Source organism: Clytia hemisphaerica, unplaced genomic scaffold (assembly GCF_902728285.1).
Source record: "Clytia hemisphaerica strain Z4C2 unplaced genomic scaffold, Clytia hemisphaerica genome assembly, whole genome shotgun sequence".
Classification (NCBI taxonomy): domain Eukaryota; kingdom Metazoa; phylum Cnidaria; class Hydrozoa; order Leptothecata; family Clytiidae; genus Clytia; species Clytia hemisphaerica.
Genome location: NW_027103359.1, coordinates 368,269 through 393,456, shown reverse-complemented (window position 1 = coordinate 393,456; position 25,188 = coordinate 368,269). Strand labels below are relative to the sequence as shown.

Here is a 25,188-nt window from a genome sequence, read left to right as displayed (position 1 = left end):
TATTGATGATTGTATTAGGGAGAGAGTCAAATATACACACCAAACTGTCCATCAAACCATAGTCTATGATCAAACAAAGTGAAAAATTCGTAAGTATGTAACTCCAAACCCGGCAATGACGTTTCAATGTACGGGAGTGTATCAAACCTCCTTGGAGACCTTTACTCCACAAAATCTAGAATCTAATGCTGCTTTTTTGCTAAAGCTTCTCATTTTCTTAGAAAAAACTTAATTTCCTGCAATTTCATGAGATATATTTCAAAAGCTCCAGATACAAAGCTGATACTAGTTTGTGGAGAGATAGGTCTAAAAATTGTCTTCATGGTGAAATATGATGTAATCTATTTTGTCAATGTCTATATGTTTAGATGACACGTCGGACTTCAAAGAATCGTTTCAGATAGTATACTTGTCCAAGGGTCATACAAACGAGGATCAAACTTTCAAAGAAAGCCCACCACACCACACGGCTGTTCGTACTGTCGTTGACTGAAAGAAAATTAATTAAAAGTTTGTGTTTATGATACATGCATTTTATCTGTTATTGATTAGAGTTCTAAAAATACACCCAAAGGGTACAGACACAGACATACTCAGATTCTAGTCAAACCTAAGTTGAGAATTCTGCTCTCAAACAGTTTCAAAGGGATAATGACAATCCTCAACTAAAAAATATTGGAGCAAAGTAACTCTTGAGACAAATGGAATTCCTCAAAACGCAAAATACAACCATTGACCTCTTTAATAAACTTGAACTAAGCTATGTATCCGCAATCTTTGACCGGGGCATTTTTGTAAGTTTGGCAAGGAAGCCAATACAGTAATACCGTGTGCACCACAAAAGAGTTTTTCTCTTTGTAGTGAATTTTCTCGAGGTCTAAAAATTTAACCACTCCTTTCCCATTCGAAAGAAGAAAGATAAACTTAAATTTGGATGGGTCATTTTTGATGTAGTTACCAAGCAAATATCAGGTGAACGCACCACAATTAAGAGTTTTTCTCTTTGTAGTGAATTTTCTCGAGGTCTGAAAATTCATTTAATTAAATTCGGTTTATTAGATCAAAAGTTATGCTCAATTGAATAAAAAAGTTACTTTCAAAAAGTGCTCGAAAACGTTGAAAATCGACTTTTCATTCTAAAATTGACAATCGCAATAGCCTTTACACGATTAAGAGCATTCTTTAGTAATAGAACACGTAAATTTTTAAATTTATACCTTAAGAGGGTTTAAAATTATTTTTACCGAACTTTTCCTTCAGGCTGAACTTATCTCGAAACCCATATTACTTGATGTATTTTTATGAATTTTACCAGATTTTTAGGCCTTTTAAGGAATTTTCTTCCCTACATCGAAATGTAACTTTCCTTTGGATAACAAAACATTACTTGTTACTGACAGCTAAATTATCATTTTAATGACTGAAGCATAGCAAAAATACTGATGTATCATGTAAATCTTGCTTCTGTTTCAATTTTCAACGTTTTCGAGCACTTTCTGAAAGTAATGTTTTTATTCGATAGAGCATAATTTTTGACCTAATAAATCAAATTTAATAGGTGATACATCAAAATTTCAGTTTATATTTCTTCTTTCAAATGAGAAAAGATTGGTTAATTTTGAAATTTTTAGACATCGAGAAAATTCACTACAAAGAAAGTGTCACTTTTGTGGCGCACCCACCCGATATTTGCTTGGTACCAAATGACGCTACATAAAAAATGAATAACGAAAACTAAATCTAGCGCTCTCGATGCATTTTATACCTCTGTACCATTAGAATACTACTTTCAAAAATCCATCCAAAGCTTTTTGGTTGGCCAGGATTGAGTAACTGCCTCCAGGGTTTATATAAAGCTTAGTAAATACAACTTTTTTATACTTACTAGCTCTGTGTACACGATCACGAACTTGCATGTATTCTTGTTCATGTTTGACACCAGCTAATGATAAAGTCAATTGTGAGATCATGTCGTTCAGTTTGTCGTGGTGTTCTGAAAAATGAAAATGAAATTTAAAATTAGAGAAGTTTGGCAATGTATGAACCTAATTTTAAGCTCTACTTTGAGTAAAGCTTGATAGTATAGGTAAAGGAATCATTAAAAAATTAGGGGTCTACTGCTAACTGAACTTTGCTTTCTGATAATCTGAGTCTAGTGAAGTAGACTGAGGATATTGCCATCTTTCAATTTTTCAATTTCGTTTTAAAAAACAATATAAAATACCATAAACAATGAAATATATTCTAAAATCTCATCAAAGTTTATAGAACTATTATAAAAACATGAAAATATCAAAATTTGCAACAAGCTGGAGTTTTTACAAGCTCTTATTTGATTTGGTTGGTCGTTAAGATGTAATAAAAGAATGTTATTACTTTTTCTAAAGAACGCGTCATCTCTATCTCTTTAAATGACCAATTAGTGAAGTATCTTGTAAAAACTCCAAGGCATCTCCAAAATTTGTAACAAAAATTAGTCTATTGACTAAGGTTTTTTGTTGTTTTTTCCTCTAAAAAGGGACTGGATCTAGAGGTATGGATTTATTGCATGCAAAGGCAAAACCAAAAAAGTTCTGCCGTATTACATCGGGCAACTTATCAGCGCCATCCAGCTAATCAAAAAGCAATGAGTGGCACCAAGGCTAAGGTAAAGCTTCTGAAAGTATGGCATTATTTGTGTTAGACGGAAGATTATAGCACTTGATCGACACTCTTCAAATGAATAATCTCACTTATCAACCTTTACACCATGCTATACTAAAGGATTCAAATTTACTAGGTTTGATTGAATGGCAATAGTCAGTTTTCTCCATTTCAAACAATTGAACGAGGCTTTCACAGATATTGTACTGAAAATTGAGGTCATCTTTTAAGTTTATTGTGTAAGGGGTTTAGTTAAGTAGTTTATCGAATTTCACTCTAGACTGACCTGCATCTTCTTTGCTGGTATCTTTTGGTGGTTCACCGATATCCATACTAAATTTGACAATCTTTGGTGTCATCGTTGACATTTTGTTGGAAAAGCAGTATGAGTAGATTCCTTCCATGTGGGCAGCAAAAGTGTATTTTCCATTACTCTCCCGTTGTCCTGAGTAAATTTCTTTGTTGTCAGGTCCAGTGATCTATGGTGGAGTGGAGTGGATAGGTATAGAGATGGGGCGAGAACTTTTTTTGCGAGAATGTTTTACCCAAAGCGAAATCAATGGTTATTAACGAGATTATAAGAAAAACAAAATTTTTTTACTAAACAAAAATGATCTGCGAGATATTTATTTTAAGTCAAATTTGCGAAATTAAATTCCAGTGAAATATTTCACGAATGGCATGACAAGCAAAATTTTATTAGTAAATCCACACGAAATTTTTAAGATCAGATTCTCTGCTTAAAATCCTCTGCAGATTTGTAATTTGATAAAAGTTGGCGTTTTCGTTTTAGTGGAATGGTTCAAGCCTAAGAAAATTCAAAACTTAAAATTTAAGATTTTTTCTTTCCAGTTAAAGGGATAATCAGATGGTTAGAGATATCTAACCTGCAGAAACCTTCTACAGTCCTAAGTAAAACCTCCAAAGTATATCTGTTTAAGCATTTTTCAAAGTCTTACAATATCTTACAGTAATTTGAAATTTCCCAAAATGGGTCTTTTTACACGGTTTTAAAGTTGAAATTAATTTTAAAAGTAAAATACTTGTAACTTAATTATCTTGATTTTGAAAAACAGTTAAAGGCAAAATAGGCAATAGACAATAAAAGGAATCCACATGACAACTATCTCAAACCATCTGATAATATTTTTTGAGACTTTGAACATGGATGATTATGATTTCGAATATGAATCCAAAATCTCAGATCAAAAGTTTTTGCCCAAACAAAACTTGAAATTCGGTTGAGATTTGGTGATCCAGTAAAGCAAAGTTAAGGGCAGATAATAGGGCCCATTTTTAAGGTCAATTAAATAGTGTGAAAAGCAAAATTTAAAGAGGGCGGCAATGGACAAAGTTTTTTGCTGACTGGATTCATTTGAATTTGAAAATCCTCTAAATCTTCTACTGGTTGATGGAATTTAAAATGTTGTGAATGTAACATTTTACTATTACTGTAATGGTTTCCGCACTGTTCCGCATACAGAAATAGCAAAAAACTAGCTCCCATATTCTGCCACAAGAAACATTCAGGTTTTCTACCCCTACTCACTTTCTAGAATGTCAATGAAGCAACCAAAAAATTTCCTAAAATATTTCATATAATTTTAGCCTGTTTCATTTGTAATTCTTGCTATCAACTACATAATGCACAGGGGGGGGGGGGGCACGCAGTTACTACAAGACATGATGTGTAGTAAGTGCTTTTTCAACACTTTTTTTCAGGACCACCACCCTTTGCAGTTACTACACCTTGGTAGTAACTGTTTTCAGAAAAGATTTCCAGGTACCACCCCTGTTTTTGAGTGATATCAAAAACATGCTCGAAATTACCCTAAATTGCAATTATTTTTCAACCTAAAGCCATTTTTGTGCTAGATTTTCTTTTAATTCACTTGGTTCAGCTTGGTTAACAGCTGTTGAGAACATTTTAATGATAATTAGGGAAAGCATAATTTCAAAGTTGGGTCTGAGTCAAATTTTTTTTCGTCCATTTATAACAAAAATATTTTGTGAACAATTTTGAATGTTCTTTAAAAAGAATTAAAATATATGCACTTACTACACCAAAAGTGCTAGTTTTAGTGTTTGGCACCACCCCCAAACATCAGTTACTACACTGTGTAGTAACTGTTTTCATAACTTCTGAATACAGTACCACCACGGTAGTAAGTGTCATACTGTCTTGTAGTAACTGCGTGCCCCCCCCTGTAATGCATTGTTTTATAGAAAAAGTCAATTTTTCAAGATAATACCGTGAGTGGTCCTAAATCCGACAGCCCTGCCTAAATCCGATGGGGTCTTTTAAAGATACAAACTGAAATAAAAACAAACCTTTCGCTGGGACGCAATGAAGATACCAAAATGTCAACTAAACTGTGAGAGTGTTTTTCCACTGACGGCTTAAACTAACTGGATTAATATAACTTTTTCATAAAAGTATGAATAGCCCAAACTATTCATATAACTTTTGGATGAAAAGAGATGGTTGCACGTTAAATTTTTTCTTTTCAGAGAAATAATGTATTTCCCAAAGCAACACAGGAGAAAAATTGTTGAATCTTTTGTATTTTTCACGCATTTTTTAATCCACTAATACATGGTCTAGGGCATGTATGAGAGAACAAAAGAGCGAGGATAGGCGGATCAGGAAATACAAAAGATTTGATGTGGGAGATGAAATTATTTTTTACAAAAGAATACATAACGTGTAACCATCTCTTTTTATCCACAACTTATATGAATATTTTTGGGCTATTCAGCGTTTTATTACGCGTCCCGTAAGCTTAAGCCGCCAGTGGAAAAACACCCAGACATTTGATACTGAACCAATTGAACCAAATAACAATAATTACTTCTTATACAAAACATTTTTTATTACAAAATTGTTAACGTTTTAAACACTGAGCAACGGATTCAAAATAATAGAGACTGTAATTAATTTTACAACTCACACTTTTTTGATCACATTAATTGACATATTAACCTTTAGTCATCTTGTTAGATGTTTTATTTCGAGAGTTCTTGCAATAGTATTGTTCAACTTGGAGAGGGAATGTTTGCAAACATATAATTTTTTTTCATAGCAGTTATTTGGGGGGTCGGATTTAGGCAGTGCAATCGGATTTAGGACCACTCACAGTAATAGAGATAAAACAGCTGTTTCTATAGTGAGATTTACGTTGTTTAATGTTCTTTGTTTGCACAGACTTGTTAGAAGAAAACATTTTTAAATGATCAATTAGGTTCATAAGATCACAAAAAACGAGTGGTGAGAAAAATCCAAGGATTCCAAAAAATACAATTTTAACATATACCTAAAAATCAATATTTGAGAAGCTGAATAGCTAAAAAAAAGGACGCCATAATGACGTCAACGGCAATTAAAAATCATCAAAATTGAAAAATTTTTGTTACATTTGAAAGAGAACAGGCTAGGGAACAAACATTTCACATTATAGGAAGTTTTTATATGAAACGTGTTTGACTTGGACTCTCAAGCTTTTTAAAAAGATTCCTAGGCGTGCCCAAAGCTAACCTTTCGTAGCCAAATTCAATGAATTATAATTTTGCTGACAGGAGCTTTATAAGAAGCAGCAGTGCACGTTTGACAAAAACATGCGTATAATTATGATGAACCTGACTGACAGAAAGTGTAATTACATAAATTATTGCAGGGCTCGAAATAATATTTAGGTGGTCGGACACATTGTCCGATCAAAAATTGATTTGGGTCAGACATGTCCTAAGGCTTTTAAAGTAAATTGGGTCGGACATGTCCGATTGATTTTTATGTGGGGTCGGACATTCGTTTTTCAACTTAAAAGCAAAAGGTTTCTGTACGTAGCTAGTATAATGAATCATCTCAGGCATAATAATTGAATTTAATTAATTAATTTAAGCCTCTATCTCCAAAAACCATGATCGTGATCATATAAATACTCAAGAATGCTTGAAATACTAAATTTCCTTATAAGGAAAATCAAACAAACGATCGCGATTTATTTGAGTGAAAAAGGAAAAAAGCAGGTGCCCTATTTTGCTTTTGTGAGCTTGAGTAATCTTTACTTGAATGAAAATACACCTGACAGACTGCACTTACTTCAAAATCTATATACTTCAAGTCTAACACAAGCTTCTGATAGAATTTCACATTGATCACAAAGAAGCTAAACAAATGCCAATTAATGGTCAGAAGCTTATGGTTTTTACTTGAAGCATGCTTTCATTTGTTGAGAAAAAGCATCACACAAAATGAATATCTAACACTAATGATCGCAACTTTGGGAGTTTCTGTGTGTAAATAAAGAGGTTACTAATTCTATGTTAATTATAATTACTTTTGGAAATTTCACAACGCATCTGACAAATTTTTTGAAGGCACCAAAAGTAATTGGGTCAGACATGATGTCCGACTAGAATCGATTTGGGTCGGACATTTCAGCAATTGGGTCGGACAATGTCCGATGTCCGACCGTTATTTCGAGCCCTGTATTGTGGAAGGGAAATCAGAAAGACAACTTTTGTAAGGATGACAGTCTAGGAAATCCTCTTAATTGCGTGCTTAACTTCAGAGATTTAAACAGCAATTTTAACTGTGTAATTGCGCGCTTACAGCCTTGGGAGTCAAGCACGCAATTACTGTAAGAGGATTTCTCAGACTGGATGATAAGTTTTTTGAATATCAAGGTTTGTTATGAACTGCTAAGATGTTGGCTTGAAAACGAAAAAAATGAAACCACTGAAAATGAAAGTAAAATTAGCCTGCACTTTGAATCCCATAATCTTGATACGTAGGAGTCTAAGTCTAGACAGACAGTTAAATCTTTTAGGGTCATTTAAAAATTTTTTTTTCCAAATTTGATCTTGTATTTCCTATTTTTACCCTATGCAAACGGGCATTCTGTACACCAAATTTATATTCTGGCCTGGCAGAATGAGTATAGACATCAACGACTCTTCTGACATACTGAACTGTCCAGTGTCTCATTGTATGTCATTGCGTGAATGCTTGACATCAGACACAAACTCCTAACTTTTTTCTTTTAGCGTTTTTAGCGCGCACCAGACTGATTTGTGTCCAGTCTTTGATTAACTGGTGGTAAGTTTTATCATTCAACATTGGACATTCTACATCTTAAGCATGTGCTTCGATAAGTTCAGTAAAAGTCGGCAGCTGCCTTCACACCAAGTCTTGTTTTGAATTTTCAGAAGGTTGGGGGGGGAAAATCCCACTTGTTCGACAGTATACTTGTTCGACGGTGCATTTGTTCGACAAATCTTAAAAAATGTCGAACTGATGCGCTGTCGAACAACTGATCGCTTAGTTGTTCGACAGACCAGTTGTTCGACAGTTACTTGTTCGATATCCACTTGTTCGACTGTATGGTTGTTAGACACCCACTTGTTCGACACTCATTTGTCAAACAAGTGGTCTGTCGAATAACTAAGCGATCAGTTGTTCGACAGCGCATCAGTTCGACGGACCAGTTGTTCGACAAAATAAAACAACGGAAATGAAACGAGGCCCGGAAAACCTAGGCCCGGAATTATCGAGTTACCAAAATTCGAGTTAGAAAATTTTCGAGTTAGCTAAATTATGATGAAGTGAAAGTTATGACGTCACTTAACTGTTACTCGCTTTTCCATTTTCCCAAAAGGATTTTCGAGTTAGCAATCAACTCGGATTTCATTTTTCTCAAAAAGCATAGACTGTAGGAGCCCCCCCCCCAGCGGCACCCCTAATCACGCCATCACGCAAAAAAATTTTCTCCATCACGCTTCACGAAAATCAATCGCTAAAATTTGTCATCACGCAAAAAATAGCGAAAAATAGCCCAAATCACGCATCACACCTCAAATTTTTGCCCTATCACGCATCACGATAAAATCTTGATCACGCCATCACGCCAAAAAAAATCTCTAATCATGCAATCACGCAAGAAAGAAGTCCCAATCACGCCATCACGCAAACCGCTGGGGGGCCTCCTGTAGTCTAGAGCTAGACTTATAAATCAAAAATTCCAGGTCAATAATCAGCTCCACCTAATTATCAAACACTGAAAGGTGAACAGTACTGCAAAAGAGAAGTGCGCTCGTCAAAAGATGAAAAGAGGAAAATTATTCAAAACACTCTCTCGCGCGGCTTTTTATGGCAGACATGTAGTAGAATTGCCGCCCTGTTTCGCGTAATAAGAATAATGGTCCGGAAATCGAGACTACATAGACTGGAGTCGTTTATGCGTGTAATACCGTAAGTATATATGTTATATGATATTATGATTTACGGGATTTAGTTTGTATAAACGACTGGGAAGAATCCGGTATTCCAGCCTTATAGAATCCCCGGCTACTTACGCAGAAACTTGCGTAGCGAGAAAACAAAGGGTCTTTTTCTAAAAAAAAGAGTTTATCGGACGGGGGTGCTATTCCGTTAAGAGCACGAAGGGTATAGATTAAATTAAATTAATTCTTGATCAAGCAACAACACGTATCCTCGTATCATCAGCTTTTTGATGCTTCAATCTGGGACACACGGGACGAGATTAGCATCAACAAACTCTCAAAAACAAAATCAACTTTTTTTTTGAGTGGGAAAAAATTATAATTGAAATAATGACACTTTTCTTTTGTTTGGACAATGGAGAATAATTTCTTGGGAGAGGAAATTGTTATGTGTACTGATATCTCCTTTTATGTGTTTCAACCTTGTTCAACCGATTATGTGCGTCTCGATTGTTTTTCTAAACCAATCAAATCGATTATGAAATCAAAGCAAACATTGCTTCCGAACAAGACCCCTAGATATTTTTGCACAAAGGTTTCTAGACGACTAAAATTTTTCCCTCCATTACTTCTTGCTTTATGTCTACTATGTCTAAATTTCTATGCTACGGCTAATTTCAAAACTCGTTGAAATAAAACAACATAAAAAATGAAGTGTGGGTGGGTCCCGGAAAATTTTGCAAACGGGGACCTTTGGGGTGGGACTCTGAAATTCGGCGAACCAGGAATCTAAGTTAGGACCCACAATTCGGGACTCTGAAGTGGGACTCTGAATTCTGCAAACCAGGACTTTGAAATTCGGCAAACCGGGACACTGAACTTACAGATATCTACATATCTCTGTGGTTGTTCTTTCGAACTTTGTGTATTTATTTTTTTGCGATCACAAATAAAGGGCTTTTCAAGAAAAAAAATCGAATATGAGGGAGGGGCAGAAGCAGCCAACGATAAAAAAATTGTAAATACCTATCTGTTCTTATTTGCCAGCTGGAAGGATTTTTCGATCTTAGAACAGATACCCCGATTCCAAGGGCACCAGTCTTCTACTCAGAACAGATCGTGTTTTTCCAGCCAAGAGAACAGATGCAATTTTATGAGAAAAAAAACTTTGTACGTTTCTAATAAGAGTATAAAGAAAAACGGAAAGAAAGATTTTTTGCTATAATAGAGCACCAATGTTTATTTATACATTTTGATCAGTTTAGCTTCCCATCTACAATAACGAATTAATCTCTTATCACAGTATAGAGGTTATGCTTCTTTGTTTCACCACGATAAGCTTCTAAACTAAACTTTCACCAGCGCTGGACCTTCACGCCCAACGGGCTTCTTGTTATTTTTCAAACTAGAGCGATTCGGATACCGGTTGAAAAGGAAGCTAGAGGTGTCGAAACTAACATGATGAGTTTTCTAAACTATGATTCTGTCCTCTTATAACTAAAGTGAATCAAAGATATATAAGTACATGTGTTGCATGTAGGAGATGGGGTAGAGTCACAGATTTGTAAAGCCCGAAGGGCTAGATATGCAACTTTAAGCTTTCTCCAGCAAAAAAAGTGACTTTTTAAATTCGTGCCCGCGGCGGATAGGATCTAGCATTTTAATTGTTTTTGGAGCGCGAGATAAAAAAAAGTAGGCGGCAATCCCTTCGGGCTTTACAGATATCTGTGGGTAGAGTATTCCTTCAATAATCGGATTCAAAAATTGGGATTATTTGGCAAAAGAGGTCTTGCACATTTCGTTATGTTTACGAGATTCCGATAAATAATGAGATCTCTCACTAGCCCGCATGGGGAAAAATTTGTGCGCGTAAGCGCACAGGCGAGTGGCAGCGTTTTGTTAGGGATAATCACCTCATCCCTAACGTGCACCCAGACGGTGGTGCACCCGTGTGTGGGTTCTTCTTGGAGGAATGGCGATCATAACAGTTAGCCTAACTCGTCAGTTGGATTTATTCTATGTATACACTATATGTGGAGCTGAGAGTCCGTGAGAGATCTCATTATTTATCGGAATGTAAGTTACGTAATTTGCCGCCATTATGGAGTAGACATGACTTACTTGACTTGACTTAACAGCATAGGTCTATCGACCCTTTGCGACTCTTCTGACAAACTCTGCCCATTTCAAACCGAGGGGTAAATCACTCAAAAAATTATCGTACACCTCTAAAAAAAGTCAAAAAAAAGTCAAAAAGTCAAAGAAAAAGTCAAAAAGTCAAAGAAAAAGTCAAGAATTCTTAGAAAAAAAGTCCTGAAAAAGTCAAAAAGTTTCTTGAATGGGTGGATGGGTGGAATAAAATTTATGGGTGGTTGGCGTTTTTGGACAAATTTGGGTGGAAAATTTTGGGCGCCCGAGGGCGGTGGACGTTTTTGTCGGGAAAAAGTCAAAATGAAAGTTCGAAAAAAATCAAAAAGTCAAATAAAAGTCAAAAAAAAGTCAAAAAGTCAAATGAGAATTAAAAAAGTATCGTACACTTTTTTCAAGTGATTTACCCCTCGTTTCAAACGGTCTCTTGTGTTTCGTTCCGCAGTGAGGAGAGTACTGTGCTGGTGTACTGCGGGCAATATTCTAAAGGTGGACTCACTCACATTAGATAAAGAGCGCTGTAATCAATATACGCTAGCGCAAGACAAACTTTAAGACGCCAAAATACTATTTTCTATATACAAGAACCCCCGAGAGTACTTGGGTTGGTTGGTACTAGGGTTGGAAGCTGATATTATTTTTGCCACCGCAGCGAGACTCAGGACGAGGAGACAGCATAGCATCACGCAAGAATATTGTATCCCTTACAATGGGTGCTATTGCTCTCATTTTTGTGATTAGTGTTTTTAAAAACTTTAGACACGCCCTAACTCACCCGAGCAGGAAGTTTCAAAACTACAAACGATTCGTAAGTGCTCTAAAAAAGGAATAGACGAGTAGAGGTTTTAGCCCAAAATTGACTTTCTCGTCTGAACTTCAAATGTCGAAAAGCGACCAAAATTCCCATAATATTTTGACTCTGAGGTAATATTAACATTTTCAAATCTTTTCTTTTGTTTCTTAGAGAATTAATGTTAAGATAAGCGAATAAGATATCATTTTCAGAGCCATTATAAAGAATAAAGTTAATATTTTCTCTTTCTGATCCAAGCACAATCTTTATTGGTCATTTTTATAAACGGCCTGTTTACCGATTCTCGATATATTCTTGATGGTTAGTGTCGGAATGCAAAGTGTTTTTAATGGAGAGCAATTACTCCCATAAAAGGAATAATAACAAAAGAAACACTCTCCATAAAAAAGATTGAGTACCTTCTGTAACCGCCGTTGCCGGAATATTTATAGTTACATGGATTTATCATAGATAGGACTCTGGATACACATTCTTTTATAAGCAACCGAGTTGCTAAGGCCTCAAAATGGCCAAAAAAATAAGCAACTTGCTTAGCAACCCTGAGGTCTCACATCCAAATTAGCAACTTTTTTCCTCAGCAATGAAAAATAACTTTGACACAACTTTGAAAGAAAGCCTTGAAAATTTTTGAAAAATGCCTCTACTGCCCATTCAAAATTGAAAAATTGTTGAAAAATGCAAAAATGTGCTTTTCAACCATTTTAAGCTTGAAAATTTTTAAGCAACCTTACAAGCAACTTAGGGCCTGGATTTCCAAAAAACCCTTAGCAGCTCTAGGCCTGACCCGAAAAATTGAGTTGCTTATAAAAAAAAATGTGTACACAACAAGCTGGTTTTTCATCGATTTTTCATGTACTAGCATTTTGTCCGCAGTAATGACATTATTGTTCACCCTCCTCCCTTCACTAATGGTCACTAATCATCTTTCGTAAAATTATTTATTGCATTTTTCATCAAAACACAATTATACGATTCTCAAATGAGACCTAAAGTTCTCTCAAGAGAGTCAAATGCATCAAATAAATTGCTAATGATATGTCGTTCTTATGACGTTTCAAACTATGATAAAAATATGACAAACATGCGATGTTGTTTGATGATGTTTGTTGTCACATTTGATTTCATAAATGTATTCGTTGAGTTTTCTTGCTTTCATTTTCAAAGTTTCATCCGGTAAATATACAAAAACAACAAGTTACAGGACTTTTTAGAAATTGGATTATTAATTATTTTTCAAAATCAGAGACCTTCTATAATATCTTATACCGGATATTGCCATTTTGCATCAATTTCGTGAAAAAATAAAAGTACAGCTCGAGAAATTCAAGAAATACCGTTTTTCCGGCGAAAATCGGCTGTTCCGGCGATTTTTAGAAAGTTCCGGCTTCAAAAATCAGTTTAATTGACATTTGAACCATGCTTGATGGTAGGAATTGCCATTGATAATATTTTTCTATGAAAAAAACAACGAAATATAACATAAGGAAAAAGTCTGATCAAAATCTGCAAAAATGGCGATTTCCGGCATATTTCCGGCAATTTCGACCGGAAAAGAATCAAAAATCGGACTCGACCATGTTTTGGACATTGCTAATACGCATCTTTGTGCATGCAAAAAGTCAGAAAAAAATGATGAAATCTCGAGAAAATGCTAAAAAAAACGGTTTTTCCGGCATATTTCCGGTATTTTCGGCCGGAAAAAAATTTTTCCGAAAATTGGGCTCTGTCACATTTTGGGCATTGCTATTTTGCATATTTTTGCCAAAAATCAGAAAAAACTAAAGCCAATCTCGAGAAAAGCTGGTAACAGCAGACGAACGAACGAACGGACGGACAAAGGTTAATTTATAGGACCTCAGTGGGGGGAATTTCTTAAAACAAAACGTCATAAAACAAAAGATCTGACATTATTTGATTATTTTCAATGGGGACAAAAATTTGGGGTTAATTTCCCACCGGGGACGATATTTTGGACAATTTTTCCAGTGGGGCTGTGGCTGTGAGAAGGGGGTGTGCTATATGTAAGCATATAAAAAGCTAATAATACGCAGGCGTACGCAGGGAGCGAGGTTGCTGGGTTACCAGACTCCTCGCAGCAAAATCCTTTACGCGGTCTTGCAAAATTCCGTAATCAGATGTGAAAATCTTTCCCAAGATAGCTAACTCGAAAACTTGTGCGCGAAAAATAAATTCCTAGTTAACTTACTCAAAAAAATAGGTTTGTGAAAAAAAATCCGAGTTAGCCAACTCGAAAATTTTTTTGCGAAAAAAAAGATTCCAGTTAATTCTAACTCGAAAAATCTTTTTTAGAAAAGAAAAATGCAGTTAGAATTGAGTAGACGTCATAATTTACATTTTTATTACGTCATAATTTAGCTAACTCGAAAATTGCTAACTCAAACTTTTCTAACTCGAATATACGGGCCTCCCTTCAGAGCTTTACCGTGTCGGAAGAAAATTTCTGCATCTGGGAGCCAGATAAGGGCAAACCATAGGCTACGATTTTATGTGAAATACTCTTTGGTACAGGGTAATATACAAACTGTCGACCATCTACACTGTCGAACAACTGGGCTGTCAATTATGTGAACGATCACTTGTCGAACAAATGGGCGTCGAACAAGTGGGTGTCGAACAACTATAGATTGTCGAACAAGTGGGTTGTCGAACAAGTGGGTTGTCGACCAAGTGGGCGCCCATTTGTTCGACAACTCACTTGTTCGACAATTTTACGAATTTGTCGAACAAGTGAGTTGTCGAACAAATGGGTTGTCGAACATGTGACATATCACCGTTGGGGGCAGGTTCTAGTTTAGTTCCTTCTCATATCTGAGGAGTTTAAATTAAAGGGAAATCTTATTTTTTTTCAACTGCTGTTGTGCAGACTTTCTGGATAATAGAATATAGTCTATATAGTATAAATTATATAAAATGAATATATACCTTGACATCGATATCTAAAAATCCACCATCAGCAACTTCAAATCTAAGAGCCATTTTCGTTCCTGGATTGACACGGTCGTGGAAACATTCTTCTCCATGGGCATCAATATTGATGAAATAAGAAGCACAATAAGTAAAACAGCCTAAAAAAATCAGTTTCCCAATCATATTTACAATTATTTTAGGCTGGATTAGTTCTGACTGGACTGCTCAACTTCGTCAGCCACTTTGAATTTTCAACATGGAAGAACGACGTGTTATTTTTGCCTCGTTTTCGTGCGCGATTCTCAGAATTTCCGAGAGGAGACTGGATTCGACAACAAAGCAAAACCAAAATGGTAGCCAAAATTTTTTCAAAACAAAAAGTTGATGTTTTTGCGAAAATTTATAACATAAGAAGCTCGAACAAGTAGGCAAGAAAGCTCCTGCCTTTCAAACTCAACACTGAAGCAGTGTACCTTAGTAAGTTAGTGCTACTATGGCAAAATTAAACCAACTTTATCCTCAAAAGAAGAATATATTCCAAGGTGGAAAGCTCAAAGAAGGTAAGCATAAGCTTAGCAGAAAACGAAAGTGAATTTTACTATTTTTTTTTTTTGTACGACCTCGACAATGAAGCCAGATTAGTTCCAATTGGCCACGGACTATATTGACTCTTTAACCATTTTCTTTTCTTTTTAGATGGCAAAAGCTCAGAACAGTCAGCTACATTCTTGAAAGATCTTGAGACATTGAAGAAGTTTGATTTGGATTCGAAGTTCGGGCCATGCATAGGTAACCTACCCGAGGCGGGATACTTGGGCAATAAGGGGTACGGGTGTAAGGGGTTGTGCCGCTGGTCATGGTACCTTTTTCACCTCCATGAGCCATGAGTCCCAGGTAGGGTTGCAGGTGCATCGTTCCAACAGGGGTGCGGTGCAGCTTATAATAATCCGTAAAAATCCTACGTGAAACAAGTGATACTTTTATGGACCTACCTGGTTATGCATTTAACACATATATAATTGATATCTACGTGAGCATGAACGTTAAACAATCATTCAAAACACAAATAGTGAAGATTTATTAAAATTAGTCGTTTGTTTCTTATAAAAAAAACGTTTAGAAACCAAAATTTCATGCTCTTGAAATATTCTTTCATATTCAAGACTTCGTGAGCATAAAAAGACATCTATCTCATCAAAAAATTGAGTAATCTGGCTAAGAACATTGATGTATGCCTATTAATAGTGATTCTTATTAGATAAAGATGCGTTTTTTGAGCTGAAAAGTTTTTTTACAAAAATCTGCTTGACCCATCTTTTACCTATTTTCATGCAAAAAATCAGAAAAAAAGAACAATCCAATATTTCACAATGTCCAAAAAACCCTTTTTTTATCCGTTTTTTGGCCCAAATTTGCCCAAAAACATTTTTTTTCGAAAATTGGGCTCCGTCACATTCGAGGGTTTATAGTTATGCATCTTTGTGCAAAAATCGTTAAGAATGAAAGAACCAATCTCGAGAAAAGCTAATACCTAAGCAATTGATAATGCGCTTATAAAAAAATATCAAATTCGGCCAGTTTTTCTATAAAAACACGCCAAGCAACCAAAATTTCATGTCTAAACACACTTATGCTCCAAAAGTAAGCCCTCGTGAGCAAAAAAAACATCTATCTCATAAAAAAATTGAGTAATTTGAGTAAGAACATTGATGTATGCTTATTAATAGTGATTCTTATAGATAAACATGCGTTTTTTAAGCCAAATAAATTTTTTTGAAAAAATCTGCTTTAGCCATCTTTTACCTATGATGGTACCCTACTTTCATGCAAAAAATCAGAAAAAATTAATGATCCAATTTTTCACAAAGTCCAAAAAACCCGTTTTTTAGCCGTTTTTTGGCCCAAATTTGCCCAAAAATTTTTTTTTCGAAAATCGGGCTCCGTCACATTTTGGCCACCACCGTTTTGCACCTTTGTACCAAAAATCAAATGATTCCTATGATTCAATCTCGAGAAAAGCTGGCAACGAACGGACGGACGAACGGACAGAGGTGAATTTATAGGACCTCCACCCCACCGGGGTAGGTCCAAAAGGTCAAACTTTAGAACTGCTTCAAACACCAGCCAAACATGACAGTAGAAACAATGTGAGCGTTAGAAGTGTATTGGTTAGAGGGCTAGAACGGCGGAAACTCATAAATAATCTCATAACTTTAATCTCTTAGTCTTAAGTCTTACACTTTCCAAGCTTGGGCACACTTATGGCCCCCCTTTTCTTTTTAGCCCTTTGATTTTTAGAATGATTTTAATATTTATTGATATTTATGAATAAAATTATTTTTAAACAATCTTGTATTTTATATGTAGCGAAAATGGGCCTTCGGGCCTCTAATGTTACTTAAATATATAGATAGATAGATAGAAACGAGGTCAATTCAATATTTGCATGTGACAGAATTTTGTTTTTGTTTTCCTAGGTATAACACGATTAGAGCGGTGGCAAAGAGCTCACACTCACAATCTCAATCCACCTCACAGTATTCCGAAAATTTTAAAGAGTTATGATGAAAATAATAACGAAATCCAAGAAAGGTATTATTGGCTCCATGAATTTGTGTTTACATTTAAAATGTTCGTTTACGGTATGATTGTGTAAAATGATTATCTTTTCGATTGGAAAGAAGTTTAATAGCATACCGTCGCGAATCTAAAAATAGACATTGATTTTTATGTTTGACTGAAATTCAATCCCATCACCCTTTGCGTTTATTACGATTGCACGCAAATTACACTCAATTACAAAGAAAAAGTAATAACTTTCACGACTTTTGAATTAAGACGAAAAGGATTGTGGGATTGAATTTCGGTCAAATGAGAGAAGTAATAATCATGACGTTTGCCCGACGAAGCGCTATTGAAGTAGTTTAGCAGTAAAAAAATAGTTATGCAGTGTACGTAGTGAGTTTAAGCCCTCTGTGAAGCATTTACTATCTTCCTTTTCCCTGTAGCTTATGGAATGATTACGAGTTATCATGATCAATAGGATTGCAGATAAGTTACAACTCGAATGGCATCATTCATCAAAACAATAAACCATCACACTTTTATAATTTATTTGTAAATAGAAGAATTATTCTATCGATTTTATTTTTACTAAAATTGTATTTATAATTTTGTTTTGTACTAACAATTTCTATAATTCTAATTAAAAGATCCTCTAGATATTGAAATGTCACAAAGTCAATTCTTAATAAAAACAAAATTGAAACGACATCACACAATGTCTATAGACCTTCAAAGTGTTGCAAGGATTGAAAAAACTTCCTCGCATCATCATGTAAACATAACATAACACGTGATCAATAATAATTCTGCAGCCCTTTTTATCGTTAACCACATTCCAAAATGTGTTTATTCCGAATCACTCTCACATTTAGCTGTTCTTTTCAGGAAACTCTTCATTTGTTATTGTAGTGTACTTTTTCTTTCTACATCGAAATCCAATCACTGATTCCATAAAAGCCTCCTCAAATAGCTTTGATAAATGGATTCTGTAAACCGTTGATTGGTTAAGGTTTTCTGGTAAAACTAAAGAATCCTGAAGCATACGATTTTGGTGAAGTGAAGTAATGTTAGTTTCTTTTAGATTTCGGAGGCGAGTCTACATGGTATAAAACACTCACCATTAAAACCAATAGAGTCAGTAAAATAATTGTTAGCCAATTACAATCAAAAAGTCTACAAAGTACGACCGCCCAGCATAGATATCCAAGAAAATAAAACGAGCCCATAAAACGCAACGTGATACGTGGCTTCACTTGATTGTCGACGTCTGCCGCAGCTGTCGTTGTTTGACTGCGCGACGTCGTAGGCATTTTGATCGCTGATTCAGCATAATGTTCTTGTTTTAACCCTTTCTGTGAAATTTTACGTAAAGAGCGTCCGATAATGTCTGGACGGTTGTATAGCTCATGCAATCGTTCGCCGTGCTGAAAAAGTGAAAATAATTCATATTTATTGATATAAAAATTATAATTAAAAAAATTGAGAGGCCGGGGCAAATGAATCCAACATTTGATCCAACATTTGATCCAACATTATTGTTGGATCAAATGTTGGGTTCATTTGCGCAAGTCATAAAATTGCAACTTTTTAAGAAAATTGTTGGAAATCATGTTGGATGAAGTTTGATCGCCGTCAAACTTTTCATCCAGCAAATGACTTTTCATGCAACTTTTCGAATTTTCCCACGGGACTTCTCGTCCAACATTTCGTCCAACAATAAATTTGAAATGTTGGATTGAATGTTAGCGAGTACCTCACCAAAAACCGGGATTTTTCATCCCGTTTCTTACAGCCAATTCGATTGACTTCAAAATATGCCTTTTTTGCCCTGATTGCCAATTATTTTGCATTCGATTGACAAAAATTTGGCAAATGTGGCAAAATTTGAGTGCCATAAATGCCAAATAAAAAAGATGTGGTGAATGTGGCATTCTTGGCATTTTTGGAACTTACCTCCATATGTCTCCATACAAAACACTGTTCCCACGAGACCTGTGTTCTTTTCACTCCAATTTTGCCACTTTTGCCAAAGATTTTGAAAAATAGAAGACCTTCCAATGCTAAAGCAAAACAATGCCGATCGGTAATTTGATTGGTTAAAAACGCCGACAGAAAACTGCTGACTAAGCATCACAAAACGGAAATCATAATGGCGGCGTAGCGATGTACAAATTTGCCATGAAACTGTGATCTTTTGACATTAAAATTGTAGATTTGGCAAAGTTGGTGAGTATGGCAAATTTGGAAGTCAATCGAATTGGCTGTGAGTTCCACTTTGACGATTTTCGAAAAATAGAAGCCTTTCAAGTGTTTTGACGCAAATTCGGTTTTTTTGATACTGCAGGAGCTTCAAACGTTTAAAATGACGTCAAAAAATCGAATGTTTAGAGCCCGAAAACCTGGGCTCAAAACATTCGAAAAAGTCGCAAATTGGAATAGACGTTACAGCGTAGAAAAAAGCCGTGGCGTCTAGTATAGGCCAATTGAATGTTGGATTCATTTGAGCCGGCCTTTAGTTGCTGAATTCATGATATACACCATTGCAATGTCTTCTGATATTACATCACGGACCCAGCAGCTGATTGGTTGTAAGTGACGTAAAATCAGTCAATATGTCACATACAACCAATCAGCTGTTGGGTCCGTGGAAGACATTGCAATGGTGCATATCATTCATGAATAGGGAGCTTTTGAGGTGATAATTGGGAATAGAGTTGTTAAAATTACTTGTAATCTCGAGATTCAAAACTAATTGTTGCACACTTCTAGAAGTGTGGCGAAAGGTTGGCTAAAAAGGAGGATATTTTCTCACCGTATCAGGAAGGAAAGTAAAACATCCTTGATGAATATGGACGATACGCAAAAAATTATATTTCAGTTTTACATAAGTTCCACATTCAAAGCTTGTTATCGGAAAGGAAGTTCTAATGAGAAGTTTTATGGACAGATTTCTGTCTACAGAAAAGTTGCAACCTTGGTGAAAATAAAAATAAAAGTAATTGATCACCTTATTATTGAGGTGAGTGGATATTCGATACAATAATCGAACAAGGTGTGGTGATTCGAAGCTTCTCAAAGGTTGGAACTCTCGATCACCGCCGTAAACTACATCGAATCGTCTCATCCCTTGTATCATCTATACAAAATAAGAAATAATTGAGTACTTTAATGGGATAAACTTTCGCGGGGATTAAATTTCGCGGTTGAGCCTATCCGCGAAATTCGAAAATTCGCGGGGACTTAATTTCGCGTTAGGCACTATTGGGTGGCAATATTTTCACAATTTTGTGACTTTTACTTTTTTCGAGGATGAGACCCTTCCAAATTTCCATTGGGACTTAATTTCGCGGATTTTAATCCCCGCGAAAGTTCATCCCATTAAAGTATAAAATTTGGAAGCTTTAAGTTGACCCAATTTAGGGTTTTTTAAGTTTTTACCTTTCACAGATAATACTTTTAACGAAACTAATTTTCGCGGGAACTACTTCGCGTTTGTAAAATCTTCTTAACTCTTAATAGTTCTGGATCATGAGTATCAGTAAAAACGTAGAAACATTGAAGATTTTAGATATAACTTTATACGTCTTTCCGCTACTGAATATATGTTAGAATGAATATAAAAACTATGTACAGAACGCAATCTAAAAAACGTGTATAAGTCACGTGATTGCGCACGCGTCGTTTCTCTATCCCTAGACCTCTCACTATTTTCCACACTCCCCCGCGAGAAAAATTAAACATTTTATTTTGTATTTTTGAGTCTACGTAAAACTCCTTCAATTGCCGCTCTTCTGGTCGGTCTACTCCTTGTGCTTTCAACGTGCTTATCTACTTTCGGTTTCTCCTTCAATGTCTGTTCTGCTTTATCTCCCTCTATCTCCAATTTTATCAGTTTTTGCACAGGTCGGTGAACGGATGTTGAATGTCCTTGTTTTGATGTTGTTTTAATCTTTGCTCCTCTGATTTTGCCGTCCCGACCTTTCACCAATTCCTCAACTATTCCGGTTCTCCACTCTGCTCTCGGTACCATCTTTTCTCCTTTAATTGAAATAACCTCTCCAACGCGCAACTTTACATCATTATCCGTATTCTTTCTATAAATGTTATTTTGCCTCAATTCTTGAAGGTAAACTTTTTCAAATCTATTTTGGAAATGTGACAGAATGATTTTTATGTGTCTCATTCTCTTTGTACAGTCGTCATTATTGTCTAAAAACAAAACTTCAGCATTACCGTGTTGCTTGTGAAAGATATTCTTCCCAAAAATTAAATGGTTTGGTGTGATAGTCTCATCGATGTCATCTTCGTTTACGTAACATAGTGGTCTGCTGTTAATAAACGCCTCAATCTGACATAAGATCGTCTGCAATTCTTCTAGTGTTACTAAGGATTTACCTAATGTTTTCTTTAAAGATACTTTCACGCTGCGCACAAGACGCTCGTACATTCCACCCCACCAGGGGGAAGAAGGTAAAATAAATTGTTGTTCAATGTCCTGTTGGCTGAAAAAAAGTTTAACTTCTTTCGATTTGAAAGTTTTGAAATTGTCGTGAATAACCACACAAGGTACACCTCGGCGTGACGAAAATCTTTTAAAAGCACGAATGAAAGCAGAATTTTTCATGTCTGGACAGACCTCTAGATGGATAGCACGAGTTCCGGCACATGTTAGGAGTAGAATGTAGACCTTCTGAGTCTCTTTCTTATCTTCACTTTATACATACAAGGGTCCAGCGTAGTCCAATCCTGTGGCATTGAAAGCATTAAAACTTAAACGAAAATCTGGCAAGTCAGGACTAGCTGGTGGTGATATTGTCTTTCCTTGATAACGTTTGCATAAGGTACACTTATATAGTAAATTTTTGACTGTCTTCCTTCCTCTGACAATCCAATAATTAGTTCGTAAATGGGCCAGTGTTGATTCCACGCCGTGATGGAATACTTTCTCGTGTGTCTCCTTTATAAGTTGTTCCGTAAATACACTGTCTGTTCTGAGTATGAGTGGATGCTTTTCTTGGTATTGTAATGTTGAATTTCCGAATCGTCCGCGTAGCCGTAAAAGTCCTTTCTGATCTTCAAACAAGTTTAACGATGATTTCAATTTTTGGTAGTCCTCTTGTCCCTTCAGTTGATGTTGTTCGTTTGCAATAATCAGTTCCATGGTGTCTTTTCGTTCTTCAGTTGAAAGAGTGTCCAATGATAATGGTTTTCCTTTCTTCTTCTTCCTCAAATTCTCAATAAATCGTCTGACGTAGCTTAGTATACTTATAAGCTTCTCGAGTGAGCCGAAACGTTCGTACTCAATGATGGCGTGTAAGTTGGTAGCAGGTATTTTCGTCATTGTCAAAGTCGTTGTCACGTTATTGTCAGTTTCCGTTAAGTCGATACTCTCTTTCATTATGTCATCGTAAAGTTCACAAGAAGACAGATTCGTAATGATGTCATCGAAAGAATCGGAAGTAGAAAGATTCGCTTGAAAGTCAGAAGAGCTTAAGAAAGAAGGACCCTTAAACCAACGATCTTGAAGCAATCCGTCAAAACCACTCAGTTTCCTCGTAGGAATATCCGCCGGGTTCTCATCACCTGCTACATGCGACCAACCTCCTCGATCCACGACTTGCCGAATCTTCACCACTCGATTTTCAACCCAGCCTTTCCAAGCTTTCTCCTCTCCCTTTATCCAACTCCGAGCTACTTCTGAATCCGTCCAACAATGTATTCGCTGTAGATCGACACTTTTCAAGAATGCACGTTCAATATCTCTCACCAATCTAGATAAAAGAAGACAACTCAAAAGCTCAAGACGTGGAATCGTAACAACTTTGATCGGAGCAACCTTCGTTTTCGATGCTAACAAAGACGTCTTCACATCAGTCCCCATCAGCACTCTCAAATACACAACTGCGCAATAAACTTCCGACGAACTATCACAAAACCCATGTAACTCACATCCTCTAATCAAATCTGCTGGAACCAAAACAAACCTCTCCACCGTTACTTTACCCACACTTGCAACAACATCGACAAACCATGCCTCCCTTATTTCCTCCGAAACCTCACAATCCCATTCCAAACTATCTTTGCAGAGTAGTTGGAAAATGGTTTTCATCCACGCCGTGATGGGTGAAATCAACCCTAAAGGATCGTAAAGAGAAGCTGAAACACTCAAAATATTCCTTTTCGTCAATACAGTACTTCGACATTTCACAACGAACTCACTTAGACACACTACTAACGAGTCTGTTTCCTTATCCCAGTCCATCCCCAAAACTTTGTTGGAAGAAACGGTCTTTTGACCAAGCTGAGATTTGCAAAATGATTCGTCGACGACTCCGTCACACTTCGGTTCAATTACCTGTTCATCAAAAAACTTCTGCAGCTCCCTGTCATTCGACTTCCACTTCCTCAGATCCAATCCCGCCGTAGCCAAAACCTTAACCGCCTTTCGATAAAACTCTTTACCTTCTGCCACGTTTTCACAACCACTAGCCTCATCATCCACGTACAAAGCGTTCAGATATTTTTTCACAAAGAAAACGTCTTTTTCTTTCTCCACATGCTGCTTGATCGTTGCATTCAACAAAAATGGCGAACTAGTAAGCCCAAAAACAACTCTTCGAAACCGAAAAATCTCAACTTCATTATCCGAAGAATACCACAAGAACCGTAGAAAATCTCTATGCTCAGGATGAATACCAACATTCAGAAAAGCCTGTTTGATATCCGCTGTAATCGCAATTCTATTTAACCTAAATCTCAACAGAATATCGAAGATCTTTGCAAGCATGTTAGGACCAGGATACAAACACTCATTCAGGGAGGGCCCGTTAACCCCACACGACGCGTCGAACACAATTCTAATCTTGGTTGTCTCTCTATTCTCTTTCACGACTGCCCTATGTGGAAGATAATGAACCTTGCCTCTGTCCTTTGCAATCTCCTCCTCTGGAACCTTTTCTATGATGGAATCCTTCTCATAATCCTTGATAATCTGGTCATAATCGTTCAAAATCCCACTCGCCTTTAGTCTCTTTCTCACATTCTCAAGTCTCCGTTTGGAGACACTGAAATTGTCTGGTAACTCGTCGTGGTTTGGCTTGAAAGGAAGCTTACTTACATACCGTTTACCGTCGTGATAAATCTCCTTTTCAAATTTGCTGACGACATCAATCTCTTCACAACCGTCCTCGCCTACCTCACCAACCTTGTCCACTTCCCAAAACTTCTTCAAATCTTCTTTCAAAGTGTCTCTTTCACAATCTTCCGTCAAACAACGCAACAGGTGAGTTTCCACCAAAGAACAATTTTGGACCGTTCCAAACTTGTTCCCCAATGGACCACTCAACACCCATCCAAGACAAGACTCACTGGCTACTGGACCACTGCAACCCTTCTTATACTTACCGGTGAAAAACTCATGATAAAAATCTGAACCGATCAAGATTTCAACCTCCGCATGACCTTCATTAGAATCCGCTAACGTCAAACCATCGAGATGCTCAAAACTCCGACCTGCATAATCAACATCCTGCTTCGCAATGGGACTGCAAACAATGGGTACACAGAGAGCTTCGCAATCTATATATCCCTTTCCAACCTTCCGTTTCACTTTAAACCGAACCACTTTCAACTTCTTAACCTTTGCCTCTTCACTTCCAAATGTCTTGATCATAACTCTCTCCGTTCGAACCGTCTTCAACTTCAATCTTTGAACCACATCCTCTGAGGCATAAGTCCTTTGACTACCCGTATCAAACGAAAGCCTTGTATCGGTAGAGGTGATCTCACCACAAACTGAAGCCTTGGCTGTTTGTAACAAGATACCTCCCTTTGTTTGAATATGGGAGCCAACGGTTTCCTCTACCTCA

At 36.4% G+C, this 25,188-nt stretch overlaps 3 protein-coding genes across 3 annotated transcripts in view; 1 reads left to right on the top strand and 2 right to left on the bottom strand.

The window, feature by feature from the left end:
• Positions 1 to 227: 227 nt before the first annotated feature.
• Positions 228 to 15,028, bottom strand: LOC136822024 (transmembrane emp24 domain-containing protein-like). Its single transcript, XM_067078247.1, has 4 exons — positions 14,771 to 15,028; positions 2,930 to 3,122; positions 1,886 to 1,993; positions 228 to 489 (listed from the first exon to the last, which is right to left on the bottom strand). Exons 1-4 carry the CDS (start codon positions 14,936 to 14,938, stop codon positions 365 to 367), a joined length of 594 nt encoding a protein of 197 aa, XP_066934348.1. The 5' UTR covers positions 14,939 to 15,028; the 3' UTR covers positions 228 to 364.
• Positions 15,029 to 15,161: 133 nt separating this feature from the next.
• Positions 15,162 to 17,985, top strand: LOC136822034 (DNA polymerase delta subunit 4-like). The gene is made up of 4 exons (XM_067078256.1): positions 15,162 to 15,315; positions 15,452 to 15,544; positions 17,233 to 17,347; positions 17,764 to 17,985. Exons 1-4 carry the CDS (start codon positions 15,249 to 15,251, stop codon positions 17,789 to 17,791), a joined length of 303 nt encoding a protein of 100 aa, XP_066934357.1. The 5' UTR covers positions 15,162 to 15,248; the 3' UTR covers positions 17,792 to 17,985.
• LOC136821982 (sphingomyelin phosphodiesterase 4-like) overlaps positions 17,873 to 25,188 on the bottom strand; it is a gene marked incomplete in the record, with an annotated part of 45,134 nt that continues 37,818 nt past the window's right edge. Inside the window, 2 exon segments of the mRNA XM_067078203.1 lie at positions 17,873 to 18,744; positions 20,328 to 20,456. Coding sequence (XP_066934304.1) covers positions 18,388 to 18,744; positions 20,328 to 20,456 — 486 coding nt within the window.

Coding starts and splice junctions, on each gene's coding strand:
- LOC136822024 (XM_067078247.1), bottom strand. CDS start 14,938: ATGATTGGGAAACTGATTTTTTTAGGCTGTTTTACTTATTGTGCTTCT. Junction 3,123..14,770: donor TTTTAGATATCGATGTCAAG/GTATATATTCAT, acceptor ACTCCACCATAG/ATCACTGGACCTGACAACAA. Junction 1,994..2,929: donor TACCAGCAAAGAAGATGCAG/GTCAGTCTAGAG, acceptor TTCATTTTTCAG/AACACCACGACAAACTGAAC.
- LOC136822034 (XM_067078256.1), top strand. CDS start 15,249: ATGGCAAAATTAAACCAACTTTATCCTCAAAAGAAGAATATATTCCAA. Junction 15,316..15,451: donor AGGTGGAAAGCTCAAAGAAG/GTAAGCATAAGC, acceptor TTTTCTTTTTAG/ATGGCAAAAGCTCAGAACAG. Junction 15,545..17,232: donor GAAGTTCGGGCCATGCATAG/GTAACCTACCCG, acceptor TTGTTTTCCTAG/GTATAACACGATTAGAGCGG.